The sequence below is a fragment of the Diceros bicornis genome, chromosome 5 (assembly GCF_020826845.1).
Source record: "Diceros bicornis minor isolate mBicDic1 chromosome 5, mDicBic1.mat.cur, whole genome shotgun sequence".
NCBI lineage: Eukaryota > Metazoa > Chordata > Mammalia > Perissodactyla > Rhinocerotidae > Diceros > Diceros bicornis.
Window position 1 is genome coordinate 67,335,798 of NC_080744.1, and position 22,868 is coordinate 67,358,665.

The 22,868-nt window shown below is 51.8% G+C and overlaps 2 protein-coding genes across 2 annotated transcripts in view; one reads left to right on the forward strand and one right to left on the reverse strand.

Annotated features, from left to right (window-relative positions):
* Nucleotides 1-2,391, forward strand: part of CCDC33 (coiled-coil domain containing 33) — a 108,421-nt gene extending 106,030 nt beyond the window's left edge. The window contains exon 22 of the mRNA XM_058540548.1: nucleotides 627-2,391. Coding sequence (XP_058396531.1) covers nucleotides 627-734 — 108 coding nt within the window. The 3' untranslated portion in view covers nucleotides 735-2,391. The remainder of the gene's footprint in view (nucleotides 1-626) is intronic.
* LOC131406263 (cholesterol side-chain cleavage enzyme, mitochondrial) lies at nucleotides 2,367-15,080 on the reverse strand. Its single transcript, XM_058542058.1, has 9 exons — nucleotides 14,763-15,080; nucleotides 10,635-10,790; nucleotides 8,762-8,961; nucleotides 7,558-7,761; nucleotides 6,377-6,534; nucleotides 4,205-4,371; nucleotides 3,848-3,926; nucleotides 3,154-3,351; nucleotides 2,367-2,691 (listed from the first exon to the last, which is right to left on the reverse strand). The coding sequence occupies exons 1-9, from the start codon at nucleotides 15,029-15,031 to the stop codon at nucleotides 2,560-2,562; spliced, it is 1,563 nt and encodes a 520-aa protein (XP_058398041.1). The 5' UTR covers nucleotides 15,032-15,080; the 3' UTR covers nucleotides 2,367-2,559.
* Nucleotides 15,081-22,868: the final 7,788 nt, after the last annotated feature.

The following is a 22,868-nucleotide window of genomic DNA, read 5'->3' on the forward strand; positions in this document are numbered from 1 at the left end:
GCAGGTAGTGCTGAGAATCAAGGAGGAGATGGCTGTGGATGAAGTGGCGCCCACACAGGCATTTCTGGAGTGCTCTGGCACTGGCTATACTTTAGGACTGGATTTGCTCATGGGCAGAGTAGCTGTGGCCCCCACCCAACTCCTTAGTACCTAAGATTCTCCCACGAGCGCACTCTTCGGGGCAGCTGCGATGCCGCAGACCTGCCAGGGATGGGAGCACGTTGCCAGAGAGAAACATTGCCGGTTTCCCAGGAACAAATAGGCCTGCTCATGACTGCCCCTCAGCTCAGCCCCAGGCCGCCCAGCCCCCAAAGCAAAAACCCTGATTGCTCCTGCCCTTGAGCCATCCACACTCTGCTCATCTCCAGGCTCCTGGAAAGGCCTGGGCAGGATGGCGATAAGGGGACACAGGGCTGCGTTTGCAAACTCACCTGCTGGGCCCTGGGGACTCTTAGAGACGTTGGGTATGACCTGCTGTGGTTAAATGGGTTTGGAAATCTTTGAGAAGTCGTGGTCCCCTGGGTTTTGGATCCTCTGAGGCGTGGCTTGCCAGGCAAGATGCACTTCAATGGGTCAGCCCCCTGGGGCAGGGGCGTACTCACCTCACCTTGCTTTGCACACCACAGAACCCCTCGACCTACTCCAAGGACCACAGGCGACCCTCAAAGCTGGACTCCTTGATGCCCAGCTCGGAGACCAAGCTCGACACGCCCTCGAACTCCCAGAAGACCTGAGTCCCAGCAGACCTGAGTGCTGGACAGGCCCCCCTCCGTATGCTGGGAGTCTCATCCCGACCCCCTAAAATGACTTTATTAAATGCTGTAGGTCCGTGAGCATTCACGTCTTTCCTGGAGCAGGGCAGCCTGGGGGGCCCAGCTTCCTCCTTAAAGACCCCACTCTGGGCCTAGGCCCTCTGCTGCAGCCCTGTAGCATCCTGCCAGTCCCAGGAGCTACCATCTTTGGAGAGCCAAAGGCCATAATGGACCCAGGAAGGTGGGGAGAAGAGGCTTCCCAAAGCAGAAGCCAGGGAGACAAGCTCCTTCCTGACCTCTGGAAAAAATGGGACCACCAGAGGCCAACTCTGTTGGAGATGTGAGGGAGGCTTGGACTTTCCACCTGCCCCCAAAATCTATCATATCTGAAATCTCTTCTTTCACATTTGGTTTATCTGTTTCTTGAGAAGGGAAAGACTTGAAGCCTGCCTGTGGCAATCAGTTGCATATTAGTGTGAAATACCCCCTGAACCAGGGCTAGACTGAGCTGGCAATGCTGTGTCCAAATGTACCAAGGGACAAGAAAGCAGATGGGGCCGGGGAAAGGAGCCTCCACTGAGAGTCAAGAGGCCTGGGTTCTAGCTACAAGCGTGCTGTGTGACCTTGGGTGACTCGAGCAACTTCTCTGGGCTTCAGTTTCCCCATCTGTCCCACGCAAAGCTTGACCTCTTTGATGGTAAGGCCCTTTCCAGCTCTAACATTTCTGAGGTAAAGCTGACTCAGGCCTGGAGAAGAGAAAGGAAAGCAGAAAGTCTCCAAGAGTGGACTCAGAACCTGCAGATCCTGGTAGAAGAGGCCAAATTGGCTGGGCGGGACCAGCTCCCCTGTCTGCCTGCAGGACTTAGACTTGGGGAGCTGAGGGCCGGGAAGCGTTGGGCACCTGGTCAGGTCAGGAGTTACGGAACTCAGAGAGGATTCTGGGGGCCAAAATTGGGACAGGTTTCAGGTAGTCCGAATGATGCACCAAAGACTCTGCCACATTCTCCCTGCCTACTGCCTGGAGCTTGGACAAGTGGGTACATCCCCCTGGAGCAGGAAGGCGAGGCCTGGGGAAGCCCAGAGAAGGGTCAGGTGGGGTAGAGGAAGCATGCTGGCCTCTCGTCCCTGGGGTCAGCCACCTCACACCAACCCCTCACCCACAGGCCTCGGCCCTGGCCGTGCACGAGGCTCTGGCTGGACCTTGGCAGGAAGTCCCCATGACCCACCCAGGATGCAGCCAAGCAGAGCCCTGCATGAGCCTCACCCCTGATAGGTGGGCCTGCCCCAGGAGCCAAGATTGGCCCACCCCTCTCAGGCCACCCTGTTCTCTCGGCAGAACCCCGCCAGGTCCTTTGTCCCTCTGCCTGCTGCCTGCTGCACAGTGGCAATAGCCCTCCCTGCCCTGCCTCGCCCACAGCCCCAGGCAGTGGGGAGCTTCATCCTGCTGGCTCCCAAGCTGCTGTAGGTGGGTGGGTCCCAGCAGAAATGGCTTCAAGTGTGACTGCCTCAGGTCCCCCATTCGTGCTCAGATCCCACGTTGATGCGGCGGGTCAGGGAGCATCTCCACAGGAGTGATGGCTACCTCAGAAGTCAAATGGAAGTGCAGACACTTCACATAGTTCAGCCATTTATTGCCATCATAGGGTGGGCGGGCGGGTGGGGGTGGGAAAGGGAGAGCCTCAGCTGAGCGGGGCAGTTGACCACTGAGGGCCAACTCCACCTGTCGGAGCCGGCCAGAAAGGAGCAGGACTGAAGATGCGGACACCTCCACGGCCCCACCCCCGGCCTTCCCACACCACCTCTCTGATCATGCCTGGGGTGGGTCCTGGGTTAAGGGCCGGAAGGTCAGGTAGATGGGCTTGTCAGGCGTCAGGATGAGGTTGAATGTGGTGTCCACGTCATTGAGGTGTTGGATTTCAACTCTGAAGTTCTCCAGAATCTGAGAAAGTAGGAGGTGGGCTTAGAGGAGAGGTGGGGATGGTCTCGCTCCCCTGGGCCAGGCTCATTCAGCTGTAGGCCGGGCCTGTGATCTGAGGAGCTCCCAGGGGTCCCAGCAGGCCTGTTTAACCCGGCACAGTGCCTGAAAACACACCCTACTGCTTGGTCCCCTTGCTTCAGGCTTCCACTTCAGTTTCCACAAAACCTTATCCCGCCCTACCCCCATCCCATCACCACTGTGGGGGAGCAGAAGGCCAGGGGGTACCAGTGGGTGCTGAGAGGATTAGCCCCAAAGAAGAGACAGCAGGGAATTGTGGGGGAGGGGAAGGGCAAGTAACGGAAGACAGATGTCCCCAGGCCTGCACTCCCTGGACTCTGGACAGAGATGGGAGTAGGAGGGTCTGTGCCTTCATTAGGGCCAGGGCCAGCCCAGGGTGCCCACGTGTCCCTAGGCTAGACTCACTCGGATGAGGAAGAGGGTCATCTCAAGCTCGGCGATCCGCCGGCCCAAACACTGCCGCACACCCCAGCCAAAGCCCAGGTTCCGGAAGTGGACGAGGTCCTTGTTTTTATCCAGCCATCGGGTCGGGTCAAAACAGCGCGGATTTAAGAAGAAGTTGGGGTCTTGGCCCATGGCATAGATGGACGCCTGCACCAATGTCTGGGGACAAGGTGAGCAGAGGCCTGAGTGGGCCTCACCTCCTCGCAGCTCGGAGCATCACGCAGCTTCCCCACTCCTCAGTGTGGCTGCCCAGCTCACAGGCACAGGACGCGGCCCACTGTGTGACCTTGAACAAAGCCCCACCCCTCCCCGAGCCTCAGCCATCAAATGGGCACGACTGAGGACACTAGGCCAGGGATGGCCAAAGGGATTGTCTTGCTCTTTCCTCAGACCCAGAGGGCCCCCAAGACCCAGGCAGCCCATGGGGTCTCCCTCCTCAGCCTGGGCTCCAGCAACATCCCAGAGACCGTCACCTACTGTGCCTACCACCCCGTCCTTCATTCAAACTTGGGCTGCTGCTGCCGAAGACCCTGCTAGCCAGCTCCAGGAAGAAAGGCAGGACAGAAGCCCCCATCGCCACCATCCATATGCAATTGCAGCCTGCCCCCAGCTTCCTCTGTCTGACCGACGGCCGCAGCCCTCCCGCTGTACCCACCTTGGCAGGAATCATGTAATCTCGAAGAACCAAGTCATTTGTGATGTATCTCTGTAGGGTCACGGAGATAGGGTGGAGTCTGCCAGAGGAGGGCATTCAGGTGACGCCCCAAGGCCAGGACAAGGCCCCTCACCCAGCATGGACTCTCAGCCCCAGCCGCAGCACCCTGGGGAATCTGAAGGCAGGGCCCAGGTTCTGTTTCCTCCTCCCCATTCCCAGCTGTCTCCCTCAGACTTCTCACTTCCTGCTACCAGTCTCCTCCATCAGCCCATCCTTGTAACCCTGTCCCCAGCCACCACCCTGGCCCTGTCCCGGGGGGGGGGTGGGCGGGACAGGCATGGGTGGACGTGGGCTTGCCTCAGGGTCTCCTTGATGCTGGCTTTGAGCAGTGGGACCAGCTGCACCATCATGTTCATGTCTCCCTGGGCCTGGCGCCGTGCAGCCAGGACCTCCTTCCGCAGCATCTCCTGCACCCTCAGGCTGCGTCCCATCTCGTACAGGTGCCACTGCAGCGTCATGGATGTCTAGCAGGGAATGTGGGAGGGCAGAAGACCAGGAGGGCCTGTTACTCCTGGGACACCTAGACCCATGCTAAATTTTCATTTCCAAGAACCTCTTCCCACCCTCATCCCAGTTTCCAGAGACCACCATCCACAAAAACAAAACACAATTCAAAAGGCAACTGTCCAAGAAGCCTTTCTCGACACCCAGCCAGGAATGTTTGGGGCAGCACTTGTCCCTGCCCTCATCCCTCATGTCACCAGAGCCCACCCATCTGCCCAGCCAGTAGAGGGCCACAGAGTGGGTATTCAGGAGATACTTGTTTAATAAGGTAGTCAACTAAGTTACTAGCTGTGTGACCTTGACTAAGTTACTTAACCTCTCTGTGCCCCACTTTCCTCGTCTAAAAAAGGGAGATAATAGTAACATACTTCATAGCGTGGTTTGTGAATACTAAATAAGTTAACACGTGAAAAGCTTAGGACCTTGCCTGCCATATAGTACGTTATTAATAAATGTTTCCTAATAATAATAGCTGCTTTGGTACAGTTGAGCATTTTTTGGAGATTTCTTCTACATAACTGACAACGAACTATGTTTAAAACTGCTCAAAGGCTCCATCTGCAGCCTGTCACAGGGTCCTCCATTAGCACACAGTATAAATATGATACCTAGGAAAGAAAGTTCTTCACCCAGCGGGCCTTGACACATGCTTCTTCCTAGGCCTGAAATGCTATTCCTCCGCTCTCCTCCTGGCAACAGCCTTCAAGACACAAGTTGAATTTTTGCTCCTTTATGGAGCACTCTCCACGTCCTGCAAGGCGGTGTTAGTCCATCCCCTCCTCTGAGTGCTATCAGTACCTGGTATGTGCCTGGTCATCCAGCCCCATGACATGGTGTGGTGGTTATCTGTGCACATGTTGCCTCCTTGTCGTGGCTGAATTGTGCCCCACCCCCTCAATTCATATGTTGAAGTCCTAACCCCTAGTACCTCACAATGTGACTGTATGCGGAGATAGGGCCTTTAAAGAGGCAAGTAAGGTAAAATGAGGTCATATGGGTGGGGTCTAATCTAACAGGGCTGGTGTCCTTATAAGAAGAAATTAGGACACAGACAGACACAGAGGGAAGACCATGTAAAGATAGAGGGAGAAGATGGGCATCTACAAGCCAAGGAGAGGGGCCTCAGAAGAAAGCAACCCTACCAGCAACTTGATCTTGGACTTCTAGCTCCAGAACTGTGAGAAAATAAATTTCTGCTGTTTAAGCCCCCCAGTGCATGGTGCTTTGTTATGGCAGCCCCAGCAAAGTAACACACTCTTCCTCTCTGAGACTTTTGGGACATTTGAGGTCTATCGTGTTTGTCTTTACAGTCTCCGTGCCTGAGTCATAACTATAATCAATCAACACTAAATAAGTAACCCTCACTGTCACATTAGCATGGGGAACTTTAAGATACTGGAAAAAGGAATGGTACACAGGACAGATAAGTTTTGATGTTCAGGAAGAGAAGCTTCTGGGGTATTGTACCATACTGCCTGTGGAAAGAGCGTGAGGGAGACACCACAGAAGATGGCTTCAGGCGTCCGGGGTGCCATGGCAGACTGAGGTCTGGAACCAGAGGACAGAAGACAACAAAAGACCCTGGAGGGCAGAGCCCAGGGCAAATTCTGCTGGCTCCCAGCTTTTCTGAGGTCCTGCCTGCCTTCCTGAATCCAAGTGAGCTGTGTCCCCTACCCGTGACTGGAGGACGTCCCCCTTAGAGACTCCATGCAGAACCTGGGCTCGCCACCTGCGCCTAGTCCGTCCCTTCTCACAGGCAAAGAAAAATGGCAGATCAGCCTCCAGGCATGCTCCATGGGTGACCTGACTTGACCTCACTCTTCTAGGAGGTTGGTGTTTAGGCAATGGAGTCAGGAGAGGGAACTCTACTCCACATTGGCAGGTTTTCAAACAATGAGGCGGGCTGGTGGGGAAGGGGCACAGAAGCACAGGTGGGGACAGGATGTGCCCCTAGAGCCACCTCACCGTGTCTACGCCCCCTGCCAACATCTCAGTAACGTTGGCCTTGATGTCCTCGAACGGCAGCTTGTTACTTCCCAGGAGGCGGTAGAGGATGCCCGGATAATTGCTGAAATCTCTTTTCTGTTTCAGGTCCTGGTAGAAGTTCTGGGTGTATTTTTCAGCTGTGGGGCAGGTGGAAAGAAAAAAGAGTGAGGTCTCTGCGGGTGGGAGGGAAGGAGAGTGATCCTTGGTGACAGGTGACACCAAGGGCGTGGGGATTCAGGAGCCCAGCGCTTTCTAGGCTGAGTTTTACTAAGAACAAACTCTGCTAAGCATTTCACATCTGTTTTTCATTTATTTCTTTTTTTTTTTCTTGTGAGGAAGATCAGCCCTGAGCTAACATCTATTGCCAATCCTCCTCTTTTTTTTTTTCCCTTTTTCTCCCCAAAGCCACAGTAGATAGTTGTATGTCATAGTTGCACATCCTTCTAGTTGCTGTATGTGGGATGCCACCTCAGCATGGCTGGACAAGCAGTGCATCGGTGCGCACCCAGGATCCAAACCTGGGCCACCAGCAGCAGAGCGCGCGGACTTAACCGCTAAGCCATGGGGCTGGCCCCTTATTTACTTCTTGACCACAGCTGTATGGGGTAAGTGATATCCTCTTCATTTTACAGATAAGGAAACAGAAGCCCGTAGAGGCTGTGACATGCACAAGGTCACGTGGGTTTCAGGGCAGAGACGGGATTTGACTCCAGGTCTGGCATCATCACCACTCCCGAATCACCCCTCTTCACCCGACCTTACCAATCAGTTTCCCCAAAGTTCTAATCTGTCACCAAGCACAGCCACATCTGAAACACTGCTGCTTAACCCTCTAGGGGTCATGGACTCCTTGGAAGAATATGAGGGACATCTTTGATCCTCTTTCTCCAGAAAAATCTAATCATCCCCAATAGCTGGCCTTCAGGCCTCATTTCCAGGGTTCCAGGGCCTTCCTGATACCCATCCCTACCCACCAGGGGGTGGGTTTCCTACATGGCAAGTCAGTGCCCATTGACATAACTCAGGACAAAGAGGCAGGCAGAGGCCTGGGGCTTCCAGCTATCTTTCTCCCCCCGCCCCCAGGCCTGGGTTTTCCACCCTCTGAGATACATAGAGCTGTCTTGGCCCCCAGACTTGGTTGCCCAGGGTATAGCCCTCACCTTTACTGAAAATTATGTCCCATGATGCCACATGGTCCCTCCAGGTCTTGGTCCTCAGCAGACGGAACAGGCCTGGGGGGAAGTTGAGCATGGGGACGCTGGTGTGGAACATCTTGTAGACAGCGTCAATGAACTGCTGGGCCTCGGGGTCCACTGTCTCCTCCAGTGTCCCCAGGCGCTCTCCAAATATGACGTTGGTGATGGCTGCATGGGGAGGCAGAGACTGAGGACCCCCTTCCAACCCAGCCATCTGAGAGCCTCAGCCCCCAGGACCCCACCCCCACCCCACCAACACATAGGCTCTCCTGCACCCAACCTCAGTCTTCTTCAGTAAAGAAACTGAGGCCTGAGTCCCAACGGGCTGAAATTGCAGGGCTGAGGAGACTGCCCTTCTCTCAACCACTCAGGTCCTTCAGAGGAGCATGTGGAAGACCCTGAAAAGGGATCCCTTGGGTGGGAAGCAGAGTCTCCAGCAGAGCTGGGAGAGGGCCCAGGCTGGGAGGAAACTGCTCTACCCACTCTCCACCACCCCAAGAAGCCTCTGGGCTTTCCTCAGGGGAAGAGAGATTTCTCATCTATAATTGACCAAACTGGCCAAATACTTCCTGAAACAGATCAGACAGGAGACTGGCAGACTTAAATCCCCAGTAACTGGTCATCCAGGACCCATTCTGGCTGAACCTAAAAAGTCACAACAACCCCAAGTTTTTCCCACCTACTGGGTCAGAAATTTGAATGCTGATTTCATACAACTCTGGGCATCCCAAATCTCCTGCAATGATCACATAATCCCCATCAAGCCACAGGGCCGTTCATGTGCTGTCCCCTCTGCCTATACCACCCCATGTCCTTACCCCACCTGGAGAACTCCTACCCAGTTCAGATTAACCACCCAACCCTCTCTTCCCCTCCCAGCCCTCAAAGGTCTATGTCCCAGGAAAGGGAGGGAGATTAGTGGAAGGAAAGGCTGAGCCAAGCTCTGGCTTTTGGAGAATAGTGGCAATGGGGACCTACATTTTGGAGACGCATGCCCCCACAGCATGAATGCCAGATGAGAGTGTGCAGCTGATGGTGGAGGATGGGCTCAGCAGCTCATCCCAGAAGCCAATCCCAACACTTCTTCAGGGTCTATGCTGGGTCTTAAGGTGGGACTCTGCATGCTCCCACCCCCAGGACTACTGCCAGGTAGGTGCAAGCCCCTTACACTCGAAGGCGAAGCGAAACAGGTCTTCACAGATGTCCCCTGACAACTCTCCGGAGCCCTGCTGCTTGATGCGCCTGTGCAGGATGCTGACGAAGTCCCGAGACACGGCATCCAGCAGGGGAATGAAGTTCTTTATGGACTCTGGAGCCATCACCTCCTGGTTCAGGGCTAACCGGTCTTTCTTCCAGTCTCTGGACTTCCTGAGAAAACATGGGCCCTCGGGCCCTCATGGTCACAAACCCCTGGCCTGGCAAACACAGAGGGGACTGACTCTGCTGTCCCAGGAGGCCGAGCCACAGCTCAGAGTCCCGCACTCACGTCCACCCCTGCCCTCACCTTCTCCCAACACCCTCAGCCTCTCACCTCCTCTAGCTTCTGCCTGGCCGGGGGGAGGGGACAGGAAGAAAGAGGGTGAAGGAGAACAGAACCCCGCAAAGCTCCGACCTCCCTCCACTCCCTGTGCTGCTGCTGCGAGCTAAGAACTCATATTCTCAGAGCTTCTAAGCAACATTCAAGCCGTCTGGTCTTTGCCTCGGCTGCAGACATGCCTTCTCCACCTCTTCCCCTTCCCCCTAGCCGATGCTCACCTCCTGCCATTCAAGGTCCCTCTTTGTCACCTTTTCTGAGCCCTGCACAAGCACAGTTGACTGATCTCTCCTCCTCTGTACCCCAACACGTCCCTTTACTCACTTTGTGGGGAGAGGATCTCAGATGCCCAGAATTGGGTTAATGATAAACCTCAGCTTGTGGCCCTTTCTTGAAAATAGATCAGTGCAAAGCCCTCTTTGTAGTTCGGGGGCTATGTTTGTTTATAAGAATGTTATTATAAAATTACCACCCAACATGAAAACTAGGAACTTGACAGGAATGTCCACGTGCCCACCTGGTCCTCCCCCAGCATCCTGCCTCCCCAGCGAGGGGACCGCCAACCTGACCCCCTTGCTTGCTTTTGTATCTAGTTTCGTCTGATCTACATATATTTCTAAAATATACTTTTAAAAAATATACTTATTTTCAACTTCTTATAAAAGCTGTCATGATTTGCTTGTTTCACTCAGTTTTATATTTCTAAGTCTCATCTGTAGAGCTGTGGGTGCCTGAGTCCAATCGTTTTGACATGTGTACACCACCACTCGCTCATTCATGCTCCTGTTGGGCATTTAGGTGGTTTCCTGGTTTTTGCTATTATGAACAGCTCTGCTGCCAGCATTCCAGGACAGGCCCCCTGGGGTGGGGGATATTCTTTGGAGTATATCCCAGAGAGCAGAAGCATTACACCTTATACGTGAATATTCAGCTGCACGAGGTAACGTCCAACCATTTTCCAAAGTGGTGGCACCAGTTTTCATTCCCATTAGCAATCTATGAGAGTTCTAATTGCTCCATATCCTCACCAGCACTTGATATGGTCACATTTTAAATTTTTGATGAGCACTTTGATGGAAAACGGTATCCCTTACACTTAAATACACTGATTCATCCATGTTTCTCACTGCCCCTTTAGACTGTGAAGGACTCTGTGAGGGGCCCTGTCCTAACTGTCACTGTTCTTCCAGAGCCTGGCACAAGGACTGGCACATAGTAGGTACCCAGTTAGATGAGACTCAATCAACGAGGCAGTAAATGAGAGCTTTTCAGGGTCTTGAATCACTCATTAAGATTTTCAGCCCAACCATTTCCTGAAGGTTGGCAGGGCAGTTCACCGTCGCTGTCATCTGTTTTATGGAGGCAGGAAGATGATGGGGATTTGCCCAGAGGCCCCAGCTAGAATGGGCAGGGGAGGCCTGGCCCCAGCCCCTCACCCCCAGCCTCTGCCCTCGTCACAGCTGCCCACAGTCTTCCTCCAGCCCCTGGGAGATGGCCCAGGACTCACTTAAACAGGACTCCAATGGGTTTCTGGTAATACTCGTGGTAGGCGACCCAGGGCGGGATGAGGTATCGTTCTGGGTTGGGACCCTCGAACTTAAAGAGAAGAGCCACATCTTCAGGGTCAATGATGTACACTGACTCCAAGTTGCCGAGCTTCTCCCTGGAGGGGCCGAGGAGAGAGGCTATGACATAAGGACTCGAAGACAGCCATGCAGACCCTGGGCAATCAGGACCTGGGACTTAGCTCATCTGTAACCACCTCATGGCTGAGAGCGCAGAGCAGACAGGCTGGGAGTGGAGCCCCGTGCCACAACCTCCTTGCTGTGTGACCTGAGGCAAGGCTGTCCCCCACTGAGTCTGTTTCCTCTTTTATAAAATGGAGATGTGGGAGATCAGAATTGGCCACCTCATAATATGTCTCTTTACCTTGATTATTTTCTCTGAAAGAAACTTTGACCTCCCCCCACCCCACTAACTGCCTAAAAGAATTTAACTCTGGGTATGGATAGACTGGGACATCCCTTGCTAAGCCCATTCCAAGTAAAAGTAGAAGTTATCATTTGTAAGAGACATTTACATTTATAAGGGAAATCTCCATTTGTAAAGGTATCTCTCTCTCTGTTCTGGGAAGAAGAGGGGATGACCTTATCTCTAGAAACTTATCAGTGTGGAAGGCGAGGACTTAAATCTGCATACTCTTGTTCACCATGCTTTCTGGTAATCTCCCATAGCTCACCCCCCCCCACCCCCAATATCCTCCTTTGTCTACCCGAATATGCTATTTAAGGTGAAAACCTCCACTATTTGTGGAGATACTCAGTTTCCCTGGGTCTCTCCCATGTATACATGTCATAAAGCTTTGTTTGATTGTCTCCTGCTATTCGGTCTCATGTCAATTTACTTTGTAGCCCAGCCAGAAAGGACCCAGAGTGGGTAGAGGATAGTCTTCCTCCCCTTCAGAGATAAATATAGTCTCGCAGGGTTGCTGAAGGATAAGAGGACAAGACGTCTGTGGACGGGACTCCTGTTAGGCAGTCTACAATTGACAACTTGATGCTCATCTTGTCATCACAGTGGTTGCTGCCCTACCGCAGCACGTCCCCAGACCCAGGGCCACACCCCTCCCAGGGCCTTCCATGGACTGTCAAGTCCTCCATCTGTCCCAGGCTCGTTCTTTCCATGCATCACACCCTCAGCACCCTCCACCCTCACCCACCCCTGAGCTCAGAACACGGCCCCTTCGTGTCACCACTGGAGTGGCCCTGGACGGCAGTGACTCCATGGAGCTTGCTAGGCAGGCCAGACACAGGGCAGGCAACCCCTTCTAGGCTCTAGGATTGAAATTCTGGGTGTGGCTACCCTGCCCCCAAGAGCCAGGCACCCGACAAAGCACGTTGTCTCTATTAAAATAAAACTGTGGTAACATAGGCCCTCAGTATAGGTCTACCTCACAGACACTCTGCAGGCCGTCTCTATAAAATACAGCTGCTGAGAAACAACAGAAAATTCCACCGCTCACTTGCATCTGCCTTTTGCCTTAGAAAGTTAAACCAAGATATACTTTAAGGCAAAATATCATAAAAACATACAGGTACAAGTCAAGTTCTCTTTCCCTCCCTCCCTCCCTCCCTCCCATCCTGCCCTTATTCCTTCTTCTCCGAAGAGGAGAGGAAGAAGACGTAGGGGGAAGGGGAGAAGGGGAGGAGTGGGAGAGGGAGGGGGGGGAGGATGGGGGGGAGAGAGGGGGAGGAGAGGGAGGGAGAGTGGCAGGGAGAGAGAGCCTGCCTTAACCATTGGCCCACAAAGCCTGGGCCTACCTTCCCTCCCGAGTCTCCCGGCCTCTGTCCCCTACCTCCCAGAAAATGCCCTCAGTGTTTTTCCAGCCACCTCGTGTCCTCACACCACTAGCTCCATACCCCCACCCCAGCTCAGCAAAGCGTTGAACTGCTATTATTATTATCAATTCTACTTCTGGGAATCTAGCCCAAGGCAATGATCCACCATCAGACAGTGATGCCTGATGGATAAGGATGCGCATCACAGCAACGTCTCTATAGCAAAATGACCCAGCATGGGCTAGATGTCCACTTTAAAGAGCTGGCTAAAAAAATATGGCTCGTCTGTACTATGGATTACTATGCTCCCTTTTAAAATTATATTAGGGGCTGGCCTGGTGGCACAGTGGTTAAGTGCGTGTGCTCCGCTTCAGCGGCCCGGGGTTCGCGGGTTCAGATCCCGCCAGGGCACCAACGTACTGCTTGTCAAGCCATGCTGTGGCGGCGTCCCATATAAAGTGGAGGAAGATGGGAACGGATGTTAGCCCAGGGCCAGTCTTCCTCAGCAAAAAGAGGAGGGTTGGCATCGGATGTTAGCTCAGGGCTGATCTTCCTCACACACAAAAAAAATTATATTGAGAGAGAAAAGAGGAAGAAGTCCTTGATATATTGCTGTGGGACAACACCAAACAGCGTATATAATATAGTCACATTCTTAATGGTACATAAATATTATCAAAATTGAGATTGCATCTGATTTCAATTTTTCATTTGTGCTTGTCTATATTTTCTAAATTGTTCTGTAAAGAACAGGAACAGCCTTTGTATTAAGAAAAAACCCCATGAAAATTATATTTTAAATTCCTCATGTTTAATCAGAAGTTTATCATTTCCAGGCTATAAGTTAGAATATAATGATGACACACCAACTGGAAGTCAGACAGTTGAAGTTCCAGCCCTGACTTTGCCCTGATGAGCTGTGTGACATTTGCAAGACCCTTCTCCTTCCTGGGCCTCAGTTTCCTCATCAGTAAAATAGGGATAACAACATCAATTTCAAGGACAAGTTGCAAGGCTCGGATGATAGTGACTCAGAAAACAGAAAGGGGCTTGACAAAATCAGGAGTCCCTCCTGGGGGGCAGGAAGCAGGGAATAAAGAGAGATCTCCATGAAGTGAGGTTGGGGATAGAGGCACTGACAGGCCTAGCAGAGATAGAGAGCGAGAGAGAAAGAGAGAGAGAAAGGAAGAATGACTCAGAACAGCCTCCTCTCAAGCCTGGAGCTCAGCCTGGGGGGCCTCCCTGCCTCTACCCAGCTGTAAAAAAAGGCCCTTTAGACTTCAAGGGTGCTGTGGGAGAGGGAGGGAGTGAGCCTGAGGAGTGAGCAGCTGGACCCTACACAAACAAGCCTGCCCTCTCACCCCCATGCCACCCACCAAGCCAGCCGATGTGTCACATGATGCCCTTTCCCCCTCCTGATCCTTCACTTATTTTTTTTTTTTTTATTTTTTTTTTTTTTTTTTTGTGAGGCGATCAGCCCTGAGCTAACATCCGCCAATCCTCCTCTTTTTTTCGCTGAGGAAGACGGCCCTGGGCTAACGTCGGTGCCTATCTTCCTCCACTTTATATGGGACGCCGCCACAGCATGGCTTACCAAGCAGTGCGTCGGTGCGCGCCCGGGATCCGAACCAGCGAACCCCGGGCCGCCGCAGCGGAGCGCGCGCACTTAACCGCTTGCGCCACCGGGCCGGCCCCTCCTGATCCTTCACTTAAACTAAAATGCACTATCCCTCCTGGTGTCCCCTCCCTTCCCCAACCACCACCTCCACTACCTCCCATCCCCCTCGACTATGGTCTCAGAAAAGAACCCAGGTGTGGCTTGAAGGCTACCCACCTTAGAAACTGCTAAACCAGAACAAGCAGGGCTGAGAGGGAAGGCTAGACAGGACCCAGCAGGCTCTGGGATCCAGGTGGGTGACCAGGGCAAGAATCCTAACCTCTCTGAGCTTCAGGCTCTTCTGACAATGGGGCTGATAAACTTACCTTCCGAGGTGTCCTGAGGGTGGTGGATGTAGGGAGGCAGTTAACAGGGCTTGTTCTCTTACCATCCACCCCATAAAGTTTCAAAGGGTGTGGGACCTGGGGAGGGTAGAGGGCTCAGGGCTGGGAACTGAACTCCCAGTCTGGAAGCCTTATCCCTCCTCCTGCCACCATCTCAGGCATGGAAGAAATAAAACCATGGTGAACAAGAGCCTGGAACAGGAGAATCGATCATTTGGGGAGCAGGGAGCACTGCAGAGCTGCCCAGGCCCCTCTGCCTCCCTATCCTGCCAGCCCCCACCCTCTGCCAGGCTTACCTGTAAATGGGGCCATACTTCTGGAAATTCTGGAGTTGATGATAGTGCATTTTCTTTGAGCCCTTCTCCCTCCAGAAATGGTACAGGTTTAGCCAGCCATTGTCACCAGGGGAAGGGATCTCATTGAAGGGGCGAGGACTGTGACTGGAGATGCCAGCTCCGTCTCCAGTGGGCACCCTGGGATGCCCCAGGCCCTCCCGAGGGGCACACAGGAGGGGCTGGCAGCCTTTGACCAGGACTGAGCGCAGGGGAAGCCCCCTGACCAGCATATTGTCCCCACGACTGCCACTGTCCCTGTTGCCACTGCAGCAGGGATGACTCTGGCCCTGGGCCCCTGGGCCCCAGCTTATAACCACCAGCTCAAGGCTAAACGAGAAGCTGATAAAGCAATCAGCCTCCCTCCTCCTCCTGCTGGCTCCGGCCCACGCACAGCCCCTCCCAAGGCTCAGTCTGGAATTTCTGCAGCGGAGAGATTCCCCAGAGCACAAGGAAAGCCCACTGTCTCTGTCCTCAGCACCAGCCCCAGCAGGCCTCTGAGAGCACACAGAAATGATACAAGTTTGTGCCTTTGCCTCTGCTGGGGCCTCCTGCTGATCCCTGCTGTGGGACCCAGCTGCTGGCAGACACTGTGAGGATGTGCGGACAGCCTGGGTTCGGGGGTAATGAGGGGCCCAAGAGGAGGTCGCAGCCATCTTGCAGCTTTGGGGCAGCATACATCCTAGTTGCAGCCCTGCTATATACATACACGTATATATGTATAGTTCCCTGATTTTTAAAGTTCTACTTTTTCTGCTTGGAAAAAAAAAATACCCTATATTTTCTGAAAATGTTGTAATTGGCAGGTGTTGCTATTACTATATTTAAAGATACTACTATCTGTAAAAAATAAACTAAACTACAGTCATATTTGCTCATTGTAGAACACTGAGAAAAGGACAAACAAGAAAAATTAAAATTTCCTGAGTCTTTATTTATTTATTTTTTTAATTTTATTTATGTATTTATTTTTTCCCCCAAAGCCCCAGTAGATAGTTGTATGTCATAGCTGCACATCCTTCTAGTTGCTGTATGTGGGACGCGGCCTCAGCATGCCCGGAGAAGTGGTGTGTCAGTGCACGCCCGGAATCCCGGCCTGGGCCGCCAGCAGCAGAGCACGCGCACTTAACCGCTAAGCCACGGGGCCGGCGCCTCTTGAGTCTTTAATGTTGAGTGAAAGAAGCCAGACACAAAAGAGGGCAGACTCTTGGGTTCAATTTTGACAAATTTCAGGAATCAGCAAAATGAATTTATGGTGTTAGAAGTGGTTCTCTTGTGGGGTAATGACTGGGAGAGGGCATGAGAGAAATTTCTGCGGTGCTGGAAATGGTCTCTCTCTTGATCTGTGTGTTTACATATGTGAAAATTCTCCAGAGCTATACACTTGTGATTTTTGCATTTTATGGAATATGTTACCTCAATAAAAACATGTTTTTTAAAAAATGTGTCTTTTTTGTGTGTAAAAAACAATGGGCCTTCACAAAGAGGACACTGCCATAAGAAAGAATTAAACTCAAATCAAGTTTTGGTGCAGCTGTTACCACACAAAGGGCACGATCTGCTCGCTGCGAAACAAAAGCCAGTCGTCAAAAGGCAAGATGGTGGCAGAGAAAGGGCAGTTTATTACAGCTTGCTAGCAAGGGGGAAGATGGCCCACTAATGTCCGAAAGAACTGTCTTAAGGGGGCAGAAGATCTTACAGCAGTTATATAGGCCGGTGGGTTAGAGGGGAGGGAGTTAGGAATGTTGACCCTCTGGTGTTACAGACTGGGAGGTTGCCACACCAGGTCTTTCAGTTTTCATTGATGATGGCTATCAGCATAGACTCTCTGTTCAGGAGTCATGACATTGCTAAAGAACTCAAAAGAACAAAGTTATCATCTTATCGCAGCTGGGAGGTATTTGCACAAGCAGGGGTTATAAAATCTACAGAGAATTTAGATCTCCTGGAGGCTGCATACCTACCTGGGGTAGTTAGTCAGAGGTCATTCTAAGTTACAATAGGGTTTCTTTTCTACAGTATGGCTTCCCTTATGTCAACCTCGTCTTGAGCTGGTATCACAGCTCCCCCTCCTCAAATATGATGGGAAGGAGAAGCAAGTCCCTGGCTCAAGGGTGAGCGAATAGTCACGGGGGCAGGACATGGCCCATCCCGCCACACCACAGAGAACAGGGTCAGGGGTACTGGGAGCCCTGGCCCTGAGAAGCTCTGTGGGGCAATGTATCTGGCAGGGAAGGGGCAGCAGTTCACACAGTGGGTCCCAGCAAGGGTGACGGCACAGCCACACCTGAACATCTGTCCTGCTGGCCCAGGCAGCAGCCATCAATCGGACTCTCACTGTTTATGGGGCAGATAAATGTGGTCCTGGCTTTTATCAAAAACTGCTGGGCATCCAGGGCTGGGCTGCCCAGGCCCAAATACCCACAGATTGCTTTCTTTTTTGGAGACTCTCCCTCTAATGACTCCACACCCCTCTCAAGGCAGAAGCCAGAAACTCACTTTCCCAGCATCCCTTGCCACTGGGATGCAGGCGGATGTCTTGGGCTCCACCAATCAGATGCCCCCTGGTGAAATTTTGGTTGAGAAGGTAGTGACATGACGAAGCAGGCACCATGTGAAACCCTTTCTGGCACATGTGGTGGCAGAGACCTCCAGCCTGGGCCGGCTGCAGCATGTGAGCCCTGTGGGGGTCAGCGGTGGCCACCGAGGCAGCCCTGGAATGTGATTCCGACAATGTTCCTGACACCTTGGCAGTCCAGCCTGATTATCTACCCTCCAGGAGATTTTGTGAACTACATGGCATCCCTTGATAAATCCCTTCCCTGTGAAATATCAGCTAGAGTGAACTCTGTTCTTGACAACTAGGAACTCTGAATGATACAACAGTAAACAACCAGTTATATTGCCGAAAGTCCACCACACTCCTACATTTCAAACATAGTTTGTACCTAAATTAGTACAGCTAAGTTGGATCATTTTGCACCATCCTACTTCTAATTTATGCCCTATATGCTTTACCTCATTAAGGGGACATTCTGGGAACCAAAGAGAGAAATTCTCAAGACAAAGTATTTGTCTTGAGACAAATACTTTTCCGTGTTTGACGGAAAGAGGCAGGCAGAAAGGTTTGTTGTGGGAACTGCCACTGTAGTACCTGTGGTTCCACTACCCTGAGATAAACATAAACCCTGGAAAAAATAGTTGATGTAGTTCCTTCCAGCCCTTCTTCTAATTAATTCTTTCCTGTTTTCTTCTTTCTTTTTCTGAGTGGTTGAAATTTTATTGTTTGATTTTTACTTCGATGTAAACTTTTATCCAAATAATCCATACGGGTGGTTTAACAATTCATTTAGCTCTTGCACCAGTCCAGGTTTCACCAGAGAAGCAGAACTAGAAGGAGATATGTATTAAGAGATTTATTGCAAGAAATTGGCTTATGGAATTGTGGGGCTGGCTGGGCAAGTCTGAAATCCACAGGGCAGCCGTCAGGAGGGCCAGCCAGAGCCCTCGGACACAAGCTGGTGCCGCATTCCACAGGCGGAATTTCTTCTCCTTCAGGGAAATCTCAGTCCTGCTCTTAAGACCTTTCAGTTGATTGAATCAGGCCCACCGAGATTGTCCAGGATAATCTCTTTTACTTAAAGTCACCTGATGATGGACTTTAATCACCTCTAAACTGCCTTCACAACAATCCCTAGATTAGTGTTGGAATGACTGAGGGCTGCAGCCTAGCCAAGCTGACATACAAACCCAGCCATCACAGTACTACTAAGCTTCTAAGGAAAAAGAGCAATTGTCTGCTCCAGCCCTCCCAACTCTTGATGCCACTTCCCAGAGGAGAATGGAAATCTCTTCTCAACACAATCAAGCACACGAGGCTCCTCTCCTTCTCTGTTTCTTCTTGGGAGCATCCCTTGTGGGGCCTTCCACCCACTCGCTTTCCCCAATCTACGCTGCTCATCTCTGAGCCCACGCACGGCTGTCATCCAGGGACCTCCCCTCACCCTCATCTTGGAAATATCCTTTTTCTTGCTCCTGTTCCTGGATCCCATGTCTCTCTTATTTTCAGTGCCTTCCTTAGAAAGAGTGCCTGAAAGGTAAAATTTTGAGAACTTGCTCATCTGACAATGTCTTTATTCTGCCCTCACACTTGATTGAGAGTTTAGCTGGATATGGAATTCTATGTTGGAAACAATTTTCAATCTTTTACACTAATTTTGAAAGCAGAGCCTCATGGTCTTCCGCTTCCGGAACTGCTACTGAGAAGTCCAAAGCCTTTTGGACTTCTGACTCCTGAACCCTTGCGTATGTGCTTTCTTTCCTCCTCCTGTCACTGGTAGGAGCTTCTCTTTATTTTGGCTGCTTCGAATTTCACAATATATCTTGCCACATCAGTCCTCAGGCTGAATGATTGGCAAGCTCTTTCAATCTGGAAACTCATGTCCTCAAATTCCTGGACATTTTCTTGTATGATTTGTTTCATAATTTCTCCCTTCCATTTTTTCTTTTCTCTATTTCTGGAACTTCTGGTATTCATATGTGAACCTCCTGGATTGATCTTTTATTTATGCTTTTCTCATCTCTTCCATATTACATTTCTTTGTGTTCTATTCCACCTACTGTGAGACTCCCTGCTTAAGCTTCCAACGCTTCTGTTGCAATTTTTATTTCCACCCTGCGTTTTTTAGTTCCCTGGGGCCCTTTCCTGTCTCTGGATGTGGACACAGTATGGACGTGATAGCTTCTCAAAACTCTGAAGATATTGATCACAGCATTGTTTTTCAGGTTGGTTTTTATTGTTTTTGTTTTCAGTTTTCTTTTGTTCTCTGAATTGTCTGTTTCCTCTGAGTTCTTCTTTCTGTTTGTTTTGGTCCCTGCCTTTCTTGTTAGACGTTTCCTCAAATGTCTACTTATTTTTGGCAGTCCGTTAGGAGTCCTCCCCGGACTCCAAATTTAAGAGTCAGGACCCAAAATGCTGGCCAGTTCAGAACATGTGAGCCAGGCTTGTCCAGCTGTGGCTTTGGGGCAAGGTCATCAAGGAGGACGCTGACAGATCCCCAATGTCAGCAGCTATATGACTTGGCAGTTAGGCTGATCATTTTCCCTGAGGAAGAATCTTCTACATTATCAGTACGGCACCTCTCACTTGGCCTCACTGTGGCTGGTGTCCCTGGGCCGAGAGCCTTCTTGGTTCAATGAATCCAGGAAGCAAACCTCGACACGTTGCCCCAGAAGCCCTCCAGGTGTTCTGTGCACACAGCTATGGTCATCGTGTTCATGCAATTTTATGTGCGGCTGCGTTTTCACCAAATTGTCATAAGCATTTCCTCTATCATTGAATGCTCCTGAACTATCTCTTGGAAAAGCCGCATGACGTTCTGTGAATGAGGTTATCTATGCCTTATTCTGTTAAGTTCAAAACTCTGAGATTCAGAGGTCACTTGGGTGGTTAGGTGGGCCAGATCTTGTGGGGTAACAACCAAGGTGTGGAGGGACAGGTGCATTTATTTATTCCCACGCCTGCAACGCTCAACATCTCTATTCCAGGCACTGGGCTGTGATGGCATGGGGGGTTGGGAGGGGTCCAAGGAACACGCGGGCCCTGCCCTTGGGAAGAGCACAGCGGTGGGTGGCAGCAAGAAAGCCTTGAGTCGGGGGAGGCTAGAAGGATTCCGGCCTCCAAGGAGAGGGATGAAGCGGGATTTGCGGGCTGAGGCTTGGTGGCCCCCTCGGTGGGCATGGGAGAAGATGAGAATCCTGGAAAGAGGACAAAGGAGAAGCACTTAGAGAAGGCAGGAGAGAGCCAGGAGGATGGAGTCTTCAAGAGGAGAGTAGATGATGTTGTCAAACTGCACCAAGGGAGAGGTCCTGGGTCTGGGTCAGTCAGTGGTGGCACTTTTCATTCCTGTGAATTTTGTGCCATTTGTGACCTATACACTGAGCTGCTTTCTGGAGGGCCTGATCAGGGCAGGGTTTGCCTAAGCTAAGAAGGACCATCCACAGCCTGCTGGTTTCCTGCCAGTTTCCTCCCTTCCAAGGCGACAGTTGAAGGATCAATTCCAGAGAACAAATGAGAACAAGGGGAGATGACGAAACAGAAAGGAGTTAGATCACAGCTCGGAATCAAACCGACCGGGTTAGCTACGGCTCTGCCTCCTGCCAGCTGGTGACCCTGAGAAATGTATGCACCTTCTCTGAGAGTGAGTGTCCACCTCTGTGAAATGAGTTACCTGACAGGGTCACCAGGACTTGGAGAACACTGTCCTCGGAAGCCTCTGCACAGGCCTCGCACTCCATGAATCATGAGTGTGGACCTTCCCTTGGAGGAGCCGGTGATGCAGGAGGAACCCGGATGGTACCCGGATGGGGCAGACAGGTTGAGTCAGGGTGCATTTTACTTTGCTTCTTTGGAGAAAAATAAGGGAAACCTATGCAGGAGAGAGCAGCAGAGGGAAAAGGAGAGACTAGGTGGGAGGCAGGGCCGGGAGAGCAGGTGAGGCAGTCCCAGAGCCCAGGCGGAGGGGGATTGAGGGAGTGGGGGCAAGGCCAGTGTGGACAGGAAGGAGATCTGCTCCAGAGAAAGTTCTTTCTGGGTAAGGAAAGTAAAATGTACCCTGACTCAACCATGCCTGGCAATGATGAGCAGGGCCCAGGACAAGGGACAGGAGAAACAGACTACAAGAAGGGAAATGACTCCCTGGGCACATTTCTCCACCTGGAACCCTGCCCTTCCCTAACTGTGGCCCTGCAAGAAGGAAGAACTCCGCCCCCAGTGCACAGGACATGACCTTGTCCGGTTGCCTGAAGCTCACCCCACAGGCCACCCCTATGCCTGTCTCATTCCAGCCTCCTGACTCATGGCTCTAGAATCCTCCATAGCTCCCTTCAACACACTGCTAATGGGAGGCAAACCAGACCAGCACCCAACAGACGTAGAGAGGTGTGCTCCCAGGCCACCAGCCACCCAAGCATCTGGATTCGGGAACATCAAGAAGATCTTGGTTTTCCATTTCTGCACCTGGTCAAGCCCCATAACTTTCCATGTCTACATCAATGGAATTTATTGAACATTGACTCTGTGCAGGGACTTTACAGGCATTATTCCATTTAATCTTCCCACCTCCCTTAAGAGGTAGGTACTAATATTTCCCTGTTTTACAGATGAGGAAACCAAGGTGTAGACAGGATGGGCATTTGCCCAAAATCACAGCATTAACCAGCGAAAGAGCTGGGATTCAAACTCAAGTGGTCCCTCTCCTAGCCCTGGGCTTTCAGTCTCCTGACCACGCTGCTGAGAAGTGGGCCTGAGGACACTAAATGAGGGCAGTAACAATGTGATGAAACACCCTGCAAACTGTAGAGTGATGACCACATTACTCTAAACTGAACTATGTCACAAGCCTGAAAGACCTGGAAAAGCCCTGAGGTATCATTTCTTTGGTCTCCCGTTACACAAGTGGGAAGACTGAGGTCCAGAGAGGGGCAGAGACCTACCCTGGGTCACCGGAGCAAAGCAGGAGCAGAAGCAGGCCTGAAGCCAGGCCTTGAGCTCCCCAAAGGGCCACATGGGCCCAAGTCAAGAGTGGCCATTTGCAGAGGCATGGCTGGCTCCTCCCCCAGGCTTGCCCTGTGTGAGGCCAGCCCAGCAATCACTGCAGACTTCCACAGAGCAGGCACCTAGCTGACGAGAGAGGGGAAGGCCAGAGGAGGAAGTGGAGGTGATGACAAGGCCTTCATCCCCCAGGCCTTGGAGGAACTTGAAGAAACAAAGGAATTTCACCTTGAACCCCAATCCTCATCATTCCTCCCCAGCTGGCCCTGATCTGAGGCCGTGATTCAGCATGGCTGACTCAGAAGGAGCCCTGGGACCCTTGAACTGAGGTCTGCGGTAAGACCACTCTGTACTCACTCCAAAATCTTGGCAAATCAGGTCACCACTCAACCCAGGATGTCAACTCCTCCCTGTCCACACACTGGCTCTCTGATTTGCCTACACAACCCCACACCACATCCCCAGACCCAATTCAGCCGAGGTCAGCCCCCACCCACACCCCCACCCTGCATCCACCA